Source organism: Euprymna scolopes, chromosome 14 (genome assembly GCF_053919585.1).
Source record: "Euprymna scolopes isolate OS-2025 chromosome 14, ASM5391958v1, whole genome shotgun sequence".
NCBI lineage: Eukaryota > Metazoa > Mollusca > Cephalopoda > Sepiida > Sepiolidae > Euprymna > Euprymna scolopes.
The window spans coordinates 61,924,416-61,937,301 of record NC_136495.1 but is presented as its reverse complement, the minus strand read 5'-3'; the positions used below and the strand labels follow the sequence as shown (position 1 = coordinate 61,937,301).

At 33.0% G+C, this 12,886-nt stretch overlaps 1 protein-coding gene across 1 annotated transcript in view; it reads left to right on the top strand.

Annotated features, from left to right (window-relative positions):
• The window catches only part of LOC145293048 (uncharacterized), a 238,578-nt gene that overhangs the window by 143,398 nt on the left and 82,294 nt on the right, over positions 1-12,886 (top strand). The window contains exons 20-21 of the mRNA XM_080139359.1: positions 445-522; positions 8,793-8,879. Coding sequence (XP_079995485.1) covers positions 445-522; positions 8,793-8,879 — 165 coding nt within the window. The remainder of the gene's footprint in view (positions 1-444; positions 523-8,792; positions 8,880-12,886) is intronic.

The window sequence follows — 12,886 nt, the reverse complement described above, 5'->3', positions numbered from 1 at the left end:
AAGGAAGATACAAGTTTGTGTGGTATATTAAAAGTGAAAACATGTGCATGTGATACAAAAGGATGGTCTATCTTAAGAGAGATCAATAACTGATCGCCAAATAATGTCTGGTGCTACCAGCTCAGGCTGTCTAAAAATATTGGTTTCCTGTCCTAAAATTCACCAAACATTGATGTTATTATTTTTCCTTTACCATTGTAAAACTCAATCATGTTCTGTAAAGTCAAAAACAAAAACAATATTATATGCAATTGTATTTCATTATTAAAAAAATTATTTGGATAACAATCCAAGTACCCTGAAAGCTGATTTCTCGGAATAAAGTGGTTTGAAAAATGCCAATAAATTGGCACCTTAGTTACAAAGCGTTAATATTTTTTTTTATTTTTACAATTTACATGACAATTATATTTTGAGAAAACTTCATTTTTGTCTTGATTTTAGTTTACTGGAATTTGGCTGCAGTGAATTCATCCGTGTTGGCAGTGTAAAGAAAATTGCAAAACCGATTTTGCCATTAAGGTAATTTTATTTATTTGAGGTGCTTGTACTGTATAGTTAGATATTTAAAAAAAATGCATTTTAAGTAAAAACACTATTATGTCATTACGCATCATGTCGAAATTAGTAAAAATTCCCAAAATTATAAAAAGATAATTGAGTAGAAAAATAATTGCAAGCAAAAAAAAAAACAAAACAATTGTCAAATAATGCAGTTTTAACAGTTTTATCTATTCTGTACAACAAACTGACTTATCTCACTTTTTGATCTTTTGGCTAGGAACAAAGTGTAGTATCTGTTCTGATATTATACTTCACCTTTTCTGTCCTCGATCAGTAGAGGAGAAATCCTTCTAGACTGAGGCAATTTTAATTTTTGTTCCTATCTAGAATCCCCCTTTTTTGGGAGCTGGATTTTTCCCACATTAAAAGCCAACCTTGTGTCTAACTCTGCCCTTGTGGGGGAGACAAGTAAATAGAAACAGTATTCTTTTGTAAAAGTATAGTTCTAGAAGATCTATTCTACCATTTTTCAAACAAAGTAGTGCCACTTTAATATGGGGGCTACTATCTGGGTCATAATTTGTAGGGATACAATGTAAGGAGTTGAGCAGCAATATGACTGTTTACATTACACTTGAACTTCTGCGTGTCAGTATACATTACATGTAATTATGTGGTAGTGTTTTTACTGAAAATGTATTCATTTAAATTTTTTAGATGTCCAATAAATAATGCACAAGCACTGAATTAGGTATAAAAGAATTGAAATATAAAATTCTTGCATCTCAGATTAGTTTATTGCTGAATTGCAGTGTCTGTTGTGACTAATATAATTATCAAAAAATCGCAAAGAAAACATAAAACCACTTACTGTAAGGGATTGTTAAGAAGAATAATCGACGAAAGGAATGAAATATCTAGTACTTATTTCGTTTACAAACCAATCTCTGGCAACTTTACATCAGATTACGTAAGCGGCCAGAAGATGCTGAAGCGATTATCCAATCAGCTGTCTGAAGACAATTTGCAATTTGCTGTGTCATCTTCCAGCTGCTTATGAAACCTGCCAGATGTTGACGCAACGGTGCAGGAGATTGAATCGCAAACTAGATAGGTACCAATTATCTGTAAACATGAAAAAGTTCAGGTCATAAGAAGGATATAAACAATGAGAGTTCTAAAGTCTGACGGCTCATGGTAAAAAGCTATGACCCGTGAAAAAATCTTTGTAGTAGAATTACAACAGCATTTGAATGAATGCTCTTTCAGTTTCGGGTTGGTTGAGATGGCACAGAGTATTCTAGAACTAAAATAGAAAATTCGTCAGAGCACTTCCTATCATAGTAATGATAAAAAAGGCAGTCAACATCATGTCACTGTGACAAGTGTTGCGCAGTTGAAACAAGATGATTAGAAACTTGATCAAAGAGATTTCAGTGACATATGGGAGGTCATAACAGCATATACTAATGTATGTTTCTCCATCTTTTCTGTACACTAGTTCAATCTAATAATACTAAACTATGACAATGTTTCTCTTCATTCCTTCTCACACCTTCATCTCAACAGGAACTTTCCTGCAGACTGCAACATAGTCATCTCCAAGTCAAATGCCAACAAATAATTGTTAAACAATTCTCTTAAGTAATTAAATTTTATTTTCAATCCTCTCATAGTATTTTTCATGATATAACTGACAACCTTAGTAATTCTTTTTCTTGAGTGGTTTTTGGCCTTGGTAACCTATGACTCATTAGTATCAAAAAAAGTATAGGAGAGATGAGCTAAAGGAAACTTTATATGCTATTTCAGCCATGTGTAACTATGTAAGAATACTGAATGGCTGTGTCGGTTATTGAAATAATGTTGTGAGACATAGAATGAATATATGAAAATGAATTTGGATGAAAAATCTTAGGTATAGATCAACAATAATATTTATTAATATATTTACAACTGAATGTAACTCTTCCCAAAATGTCTTTGAGGATGCAAGCGAGAAAAGGTTAAGAGTTATTTCCCTTTATTTTACAAAAATGTTTTCCATATTTATTTTTCTAGGTGAATCTGTTTTCATCTAACAGGTACATCATGGAATAACACTATTGTAAAGGGGGGGGGGAGTTAGAATTCTGATAAGGTACTTGTACAGTTTAACCAAGACATTAAAAACTGAAAATATCGAAAAAAGTTTAAATTATATGTATCCGTTATGGATTGAAGTTCTCCCGAAAAAAATTTCACTTAATTTCATCAAGTAGTTTTTTTTTTTTTTTTTTTTTTTACAGCGAAAAACAATTTGTTATGATACGGAGCAAAATGTTTCGATTTTTAGGAAGAAAAGCTAGTATTAAAGATGAGGAGGGAGTGTCGGCACTTTACATTGAGTTATCTCCCCGTGACATGTTAAAAAATTCCAAGATGTCTTATCTTCAATGCGCGTTTATAAAAATGTGTTTTTCTACTGTAAAAAAAAAAATACTCAAACAAATCAAGTGAAATTTTTTTTCTTCGGAGATCTTCAATCCAAAACGGATGCGTACAATATAACCTTTTTTCGATATTTTCATTTTTTAATGTCTTGATTGAACTGTAAAAGTGCCTCTGATACTTTTAAGATTTTTCAAAGATGTTGCAGAGTGTTCGTTTTGTGCTGCATTTCTTGATCATTATTCTTGGATGTATCTAGACCTCTGCATCAGAAATTATAACATTATTTAAAACTAGATATACAAACATTTGAAGTAAAATTTGTAAGTTAAGAAGTCAAAACAATGCACAATTATTTTTTAAATAAACATTCATTTTTAAATTTATTTAAAAATGTAAAAAAAATAAACTCAGTTTCGACAATATGCATCTTCATCAGGCATGGAATAAAAAATTCTGCAATGTATTTGCTGTTTAACTTATAAAATACAATTCATGTTTACACTGAGGTAAAAAAAAACATCTTATTAATTTTACGTGAGCCATGTGCGATCCTCTTGATATCAACATTTCAAAAAAAAATCACCGTTTATGACCACAAGGACTTTGATTTTCTAGTAACACCGTGTCTATCTATCTATTAGTGATGGGACGATTCTGATATTTTTCCCAACTTCGATACAATTACTGATTCCGATTCTATATAAATCTCTAAGTATTTAGTTATAGACTTGTTATTTTTACCTGCTTACCGTAAAAACACATGTTAAAAGTGCTGATATTTTCATACACATAAAAACACACTTGGTAGGGGTGATCTATCGATCTTAGTTTTACTAGTTGTTTAAATATTTACTATTTTGTCATTATTGCCAGCAATTATAGATTTTGCTTTAAACAGAATCAAATAAAAAAATAATTAAAAGAAATAGGCTCAAATTTTTCCAATTCCGATATTTCGAATGTTGATTTTTCCGATGCCGATTCGGATTAATTGTCCCAATACTACTATCTATCTATCGCCATAGTCTGGTTGATTATAGAGGGCACCTCTGCAGAAACTCTCACCAGCCCTCTTTTTTTTTTTACACGGTGGTCACTACATATCAAGGCCCAGAAGCCACTCAGGGATAAGGGTTATTGCAAGTACAGTACATTAGTGTGGAGATTTAATGAAATGTTTACTTAAGAGGGTGGTTCATTAGGAATTTGTTAACGTTGGACTTAAAGACATCCAAGTTACAGGTGGGAAGCAGGCAGACGGAACAGAGTTCCACAGGCGTGCCGTTCTAAGAAAGAAGCTTTGTTCATGGAATCTACGTTTTGATTTAGGCACAGATAAAGAGTGGGGGAAATTTTTCACAGTGCTAGACGGGTGTTTTTCGTGAAGGATTGGCGAGGGGGGACCGGAGATTGGAGTTCAGACGAGCACCTGCCATGGAAATAATAATAAAACAAGGATAGGCTCGCAACGTCTCTTCTGTGGGAGAGAGGTTGCAGGGTAGAGAAAAGGGCATCCCCCACTAAGCCACGAAGTCTATTTTGTACTCTGTCAAGGCAGAATATGCTGTTTTTAGCAGCGCCTGCCCAGATATGGCAGCAGTATTCCATCCTTGGACGTACTTGGCTTTTATATAGATAGAGAATTGCATCAGTAGTGAGATATCTTCTGGAGCGGTAGAGGGATCCCACCATCTTTCCAGCGACCTTGGCAACAGACTTGATGTACGTGTTCCATTTCAGATCAGGAGTAAAGGACAAACCCAGAAGCTTGTCAAAACATGGGGCTTCTCCTAGACGAGAGCCATCCATTTCAATTGATGCCAGATGGGGATCAGAGCGTTGATGATGTAAAGATAGGAGTATGGTTTTAGATTTATTAAAGGTAACTAGCCATGTCTTCCCCCACTGAACCACACGCTCAAGATCAGAGGAGAGAGAATCAGAAAGAACTTTATCATTTACAGCCTTTGATGTGTTGTCGTAGATGGTCATGTCATCAACATAGATGTCAACGAATGATTTAAGTATGTGTTTAGGGAGATCATTGATGTAGATCAGGAAGAGAGTTGGGTCCAGGATTGACCCTTGAGGGGCTCCAGCATTAATACTGCAGGCCTCTGATTTTTGTCCATCAACCACTACTCTTATGAGCCTATCGGAGAGAAATGATTTAATGATTGAGAAAACATTTCCAGTTATACCATAGCTGGAAATCTTGTGAAGTAGGCCCTTATGCCATACCTTGTCGAAGGCCTTTTATATGTCAAGAGCAATTGCCCTAGAAAGGAAGGCTTTGCCAAGAGATTCACCAATCCTGTGAGATATAACCATTAGCACATCTGCATTAGATCTTGCAGAATGGAAACCATATTGTATGTCACTAAGAAGGTAATTTCTGCTGAGGTGGTTGACTATTTCTCTATTTAATATGGATTCCAGCAACTTACTCATCACACACAGGATACTTAGTGGTCTGTACTGAGAGGAAGATGACTTATTACCTGAATTCTTAAATACAGGGCATACTGATGAGGTTTTCCAGGGAGTCGGAAAGCACTTCTCCTTAAGGCAACGCTTGAACAGTTTCGTAAGTATGGGAGCAAGTTCTGGTTGAAGCTTTTTTAACACTATAATTTGGATGCCATCAGGGCCAGTTGCTTTACTGGAATTAAGGTTCTTGATTAGCTTGGCTACCTCATGCACAGATATTTGTGTGTTACCTAGCGTGTTCTGTGTTATAGGAGGAAATATGGGGAGTTGATGGCCTTCGTCGCATAGGATAGAATTAGCTGCAAAGTTCTTTGCAAATAGTCTGGCCTTGTCTGATGCTGACGAGATGACCTCTGGTCCATTGATAATGGTTGGAATAGAATGCACACTTCTGTTCAGGATCCTATTTGTTATTTCCCAAAACTGGTGGGAACCAAGCCGCTGATCAGCTACTTTGGATTTAACAGACTGGGCGTATAGCTCTCTTGCATTTTTTATTACTCTTTTACAGTGGTTGCTGGCGTTCCCGAAAGCAGCTTTAGTCTCAGTGCATCTATTACATTGGTAGTTATGGGAAAAGTGATTTCTGTGCGTGATAGCAGCAGCACATTCTGGGGAGAACCATGGCTGGCTGTAAGGTTTTTGTTGGAATTTTTTAGATGGTATGAATTGGTCTATGCCTACAATTAACCATTTGGTCAGATCTGATACTATAGAGGACACATCCTTTTTAAACATAGAATGCAGAGGTAAATCAGATATGAATGTGCGGTATACAGTACGGTGGAGCGGTACGTCTGGGGACTTATTACAATTCATTTTTATCTTAACTGATACGACGGAGTGGTCGGAGGATCCTAGAGGAGAATGAATGGAACATGAACATAGCTCAGGGGAAGTTGAGAGAAAAAGGTCTAGGAGGCTTGCATATTGACCAGTAGTATCGGGCACACGGGTGGGTTTGCGAACAATCTGAGTAAGGTCATAAGCAATGGCAAAATCATGACAGAACCTCCCCTCATCGTCTGTCTTATTTGAATGGGTCAGCCATTCCACGTTATGGACATTGAAGTCACCACCATCTGTCCAGTCCTATTGTGATGGTCCTGCTCAGCCTCCATCCATTCCTTGATGTTATCTTCCCATCTCTTCCTCTGTCCTCCACACCTTCTTTCTCTTCTTACTGTCCCCTGCTTTTATTGTTTTAGCAAATCCTGTTGATCTTGTTACATACCACTGTAATTTGCGTTTTACAGTGGCTTAAAGATTTCCATAGGGCTCACAAGTTTGCTTTATGCAGTTGGTTACTTTCTTATTTGTAATATGTTCTTTGTAGGAAATACCAACTATTTTGCATAAAAAAAGGGTACAAGCAGTTGAGATGAGGTACTGCTGCAAAATACTCAGTATTTTATACCATGTCATGAGAAAGAAAAAGAAGAAAAAAATATTAACTGATTCCGTGTCTAATAAAGATGTATATATCGTCAAAACTGAATTTTTTTTTAAATTTTGATTATAGTCAGCTAACATACTTCCTAACTTCTGGGATGGCTGCTACCGGAAACGGTGACAAGGCAAATCAGTTCCTTCGTTTTTTTTCTTTTACGCTTATATCTTCCCTGTGCAGGTACTCTTTATTTCGATCATTCTTTTTTATTTAATAATCATTGAAACGTTTTTTCAGTCTTATATTTATTAAAATTATTAGAATTAGTTTTATTTTTTTAAAGAATTATTAGAAAACTTTTGAAACTATTTCGGGATTATTATGTATTGAATAGATTTTTTATGATGTTTGAAATGTTGTTATTTTAATTTCTGTAATTTAATTTGTTATTTTGAATTTTATTTTTATACTTTTATAAACATACATTTATTATATAAATTCAAATAAAAAAACCTATTTTTAAAATTAAAAAAAAAATATTTGTATAATTTCATAAATATATTTCTTATAAAATTTCAAATAAAATAAAAACTTTTATCTTTTTAATTTTATTAAAAGTGCAAATAAAAACTGTGTTACTTTTATCTGTATAATTGTGTTACTTTTTATTGTATATTTTTCAATAATGTCCTTTTCTTATATTTTATTTCAATAAATCGCTTCACAATAAAAATACTGAAGAACAATAAAAGTAAAGGAATTAATTTGCCTTGTCACCCCTTCTGGTAGCAGCCACACTGAAAGTTAGGTAGTACTTTAGCTGACTATAACTTTAATTTTTAAATAAATTAATGCCTATTTTTCTTTTAATGCTGCACTGTATTGGTTTATTAACTTACAGATTCTAATTCAAATCATACAACAACACATACACAGTGGGAAAACTATATCTAATACAAGCATTTGTGTTTTTGTTCTGTTAATTGCAGCATCTTTTATCATATTTCTCAAAATCTTAACATATACATGCTATTTGTGTTGAAAAACTCTCTACATAGAATGAAAAAATTATTTGTATTCAATACTAAGAAAATAACTTGATATTATTTTAAGTTTATCATTGTTGTCTTGTTTCAAACTCATAGGAATTTTTTTTTATGTTTCTCTTTTATGACAGTTCAGAGAAAGACTGATTGGATTTATCCTTTCCTCCTACTTTTTCCTTGTGTCCTTAAAAATAGGCATTTCAACTTCCAAGTCTCCTTGTCATGTAAAATGCACTTCAAACTGTATGTCAATATCCTGTTTTCAAAATCAATATAATCTAATTTAATTCCTGTTTTCATATATTTGTCAGTTAGTCTAGCACAAGGTCGCCACCTGAAGGTAAAGGTCATCCATGAAGTCCATTGTCCTCCTTCTTGCTCTGTATTTGGTTGGCACAATCATGTTAGTGGGCAGTTGAGATTTGGGTAATAACAATCAAAGTTGACCTGTCAGTATTTTCACAAATACTAACAGGTTCACAAGCAGTTGACTATAGGATTGGGATTGGCTAGCCATATCATATGATTTACCTCAAAATGGATGAAAGTGGGCTGTGATACTCAGATGCGATTAACTTGTTTGGTTCAATGTGATAAGGAGGATAACTAAATAATTAAAACCTGACAGATTTAAGTAGTAGTGCCTGTGGATTCCCATTAATCTTTTAAAAAAAGGTTTTCTTTATAAAAATGAAACTACTTGATCAATTTACATGATTTTTGGAATATGTTTTTCATTTCATCATGGGTACATACATCATACAAATTTGTCTTTATTTTTTGTTTTTTTTTGATATGGAGGAATTCCAGACAAGAACCTTTTATACTTATGATAACTTCTAAATATATTTATATTCAACTGATTTTAATTTGTCTTTCGATTGTTTATTTTTCTCTTATACAAAAAAAAAATCTGTTTGTATTTCTAGTGTTCATGCTTCGATTGCTGACAATAATGATTTGAAAGATCTGCAGGAAATGATGAGAGATGAAAATCTATCCAAAATGGAGAAACAGTAAGTTTAATCAGATCAACCAAACTTGTCATCTATTACACTTTTGCACTTTCATCTCATGATTGAGTGATCATCTCTAACAATTTCTTTCTTTTTTTTTTTTTTATTGTAAATGTGGACAATTTTTTTCTTATTGAATTCATCTTATTATCAATCATAGTATTTAAGTACATTGTTTTATTAATTTTGGACAAGCAACATAAGTTGAAACAAATACATTAAGTGTAACATCTTCGTTACATATCAACACTAGGGATCCACATTTTGTATGCAGACAGTCGCAAAGAAATAAAGACAAGGAAAAGAATTTAACTCACTTTTTTTTTCTGTTGAAATAACAGACATTTATGTACAGGTACATCCAGTATAATGCCTTGTCTCTTGTTCAAAAGTCTTCTCATATTCCAATGTGCTTAACAAGACTCTGCTGTATCGAACATGTGGTACTCTGTCTTTCTCCAGCCATGTATAGGACACATCTTTCCCTACCGCTCTTGGGTTACGTGTGTAACACATACATTTTTGTCCTTCTCAAGCCTGTTTTTCTTTTTGTTTGATAATCTTTTTTCTTTCCTTCTTCCGGTTCCTCACTGTGACATCTAAATTTAATAATTATCCATTGTTTTATTAAAATCTAGTTGGAACTATGCGCGGGCAAATAAGAAAATCCAGGAAACTCATGCTCTCTGAGCTGGATAGAAATGTTTTTACTTAATTTTTTACTTTGATATAAACATTAATTGGCAATGACACATATTTACTTATCCAAACCAGTTCCTGTTTTAAAAGTTGTAGGAAGTAGGAAATGTTGTTAGTTAATTTGAAGACCCCCCACCGAATCATGTTGCCTGCTTTTTTGTTTGTTTGTTTTGCCCTTGTTTTGCACCAAAAACTCTTATTATTTTTAATTTTATCACACACAAGAATTATTTCTTTAATTAAAAATTTTCAAAATAAGTTTGATTTTAAATTTCACTATTTCACTTCATTTTCGCACATTTTTTTATAAAATTAATTCTTTGTCTTAAATTGTATTTTAGTTCTGAAATAAAATGTTTATTTATTTTTTAAAGTTATAAAAATTGAACTTTAATTCGATGTTGTAATTGTGGATGGCTATTGCTTTTTCTGTTTTTGTTTTTATTGCACACAAAATTATTTCTTTGATTTAAAATCTTAATAAAAATGGTTAATCTTTAAGTGTAAAAAGATGTCTTGATTTTTCTTACAATCCCGAAAATGTATAGCAAAAGTAAAATATTATTTTTCCATATAAGAATTTTTAAAACTGATTTAAAGAAATGTTTATTTACATTGTTCTCTTTCGGTGGAGGAGAAATCCTTCACGACTGAGACAATTTTTATTTTTGTACCTTTTCTCCACGTTAAAAAACGACCCTGGTGTCTAACTGTCCCGTGGGGAGGCATAGTAAATAGGTACATAAACATTTTAACAAAAATAATGAATATTGAACATAATATTAGGACAGTTTCCAAATTGAGTAAAAGTCTTCAAATTCGCTAACACCGTTCAGATTCTATAACTTTCAAAATAGAAACTGGATCGAATGAGTAAATATGCCGCATCAACAATTAATTATTAGTTTTCTATAAGTATTAAATTTATGTATAACTCTCAAATTATTTCATAACTATGAAAGAACATCCCTGCAGCAATGTACTTATGTACAAGTGAGGAAATTCGTATTTTTTGGATTCTTATATGTCTTATATTTCTTTTATTTTCATTAATCAAATAAATTGCTATTATTTTGATATGTGTGATGTTTTTCTTAAAAAGTTCCTTTAAATGTCCCCCTCCCCCATTTCATCTATTCTGTATGACAAACTGGCTTATCTCCCTTATTTCAGTTCAATTACAGCATTTCAAATTAGAAAATGGCGGATCTAGAATAGCTATGTTTTTTTGTAAAATATAATTCTAGCAGATCTTCTAGTTGATCATTTTATTAATATCAACATGACACATAAATAAATGTTAATGTTTTTACTTGAAATGCATTATTTTGATGCATTAGGTATTCACTTATAATGCACAAGCGCCATATTAATGTATGCATTTTCTTCTACAAAACTAAAATAATTAGTGAGCCACTTTTTAAGTGATCTATTTTGGTTGTAACTGGTTCTTTTGTTGGGCTCATTTTATATTTAGCGGCAAAGAATATCTTCTGAAGGAGTATTTGCACGAAAAGGTGCTAATAGTTAAACAGAACTTTCTCAAGCTCCAACTATACAGGTATTGCTTTAAAGTAAGAAGATTACCATTCCTCCCAAACATATTGAGATAAAAATCTAATATATAAAAAGCTATCTGTCTGTCTGTCTGTGTCCATATTTTCAAACTCTATCTCCTCCGAAACTAAAAGATGCAGAGCTGTGCTAGGGGCTTCAAATGATTGGATTTTTTACGTGCCATTCTTTTATGGGTGCTTAGCTGGTTAAAATAGTTTTTAATGGGTCAAAAATGGGTCAAAATTGAAAAAATTGTTATACATTTTGTACATTCATCTTAGTTTATTTTTAATTTTTAATTAGTTTGTATGCATGCCACGTTGGGTACAATGGTAACGTCACTAGATTTGAATGCTACAGTTTTGGTTTCGATTCTAATTGATGGCACCTAAATACTTTCTTTTTACTTTTTAAATCACAACTCTATAATAAGATATATGAAATCTGGATGAAATAAAATATCATATTTAAGCATATTTTACGCCCAGGCAAAGCCCACCCAACCCCACCACCACCTAGTCAAAAATAATTATACACGATTTTTATTTAACTAGCAAAAGTACCCGTCGTTGACTGGGTTCAAAAACAGCCTGCAGAAAATGGACTCTGATTTATGAAAGTATGATAGGTTATGAAAAGAAAGGGTTGTAAAGAGATAGCTTCGAATTTGGGGGTATCAAAACCAAAGCAAAATATGATGAAAGTAAAAATAAAATAGATAAACCCCATAATTTATTATACCATACCTGTTCACACTGAAACACTATTCTTTGGATCTATATTAAAAAACCTTGTTAAACTTTGTGACATATTTCCATTCTATGGAGGTCAGGTGCAAACGAACACCCCATAATTTTATTATACCATATTTCTTCAAACTGAAACATAATTATCAAAGTATACTTACGCAGATAGATATGAAAAGTCTTTATTAAAGTTTGTGCCTATTTCCATTCTATGGAGGCCAGGCGCGAATGCAGACCCCACAATTTTATTATACCATCCCTATTAAAATTAAGACATACTTATCAAAGTATTCTTTTTTTTATTTTTAAATTTTTTATTTCCATACTTTGTGGACCAGATGCGAACGCAGACCCCACAATTTTAATGAACCACCGTTCGGCCAGATCAAACATACCCATTCCTGTGTCTCGATACATCTTCTATCATTATATGTAATCAGTTTTTTAAAATAGTCAACCATATAGGAGCCTATTCGTGACTAGACACACACACACACACACACACACACATTCAGCTTTATATTATAGATTATGACTAGCAAGACGACCTGGCATTGTCCAGGGCAATATAAAACTACATAGAAGTTAAATAATGTGTTTAACATCTTTATATTAAAATGTTTCTCTTTTTCTCTCTTTCCATCTGTTTATTGATTTTTCTCTCTTTCCTTCTCTCCCATTTTTCCATCCTTCTCCTTAACCATTTCTTTATCCTGTTCAAGCAAAATAATGGCTTGATAAGTGTTATTTGAACACTATCTGTCACGAACAATGGGCATGAGCTGGTATGGTAACACAAATGATGCTGAATGCTCAAGTTCCTATTTACTTACCTCCCCACGAGGGCGGAGTTAGATACAAGGTCAGTTTTTAATGTGGGGAAAATCCAGCTACCCAAAAAGGGGCATTCTGGATAGGAACAAAAATAAAAATTGTCTCAGTCATGAAGGATTTCTCTTCCACTGACCGCGAACAGAAAAGATGAAGTGTAGCATCAGAGCAGAT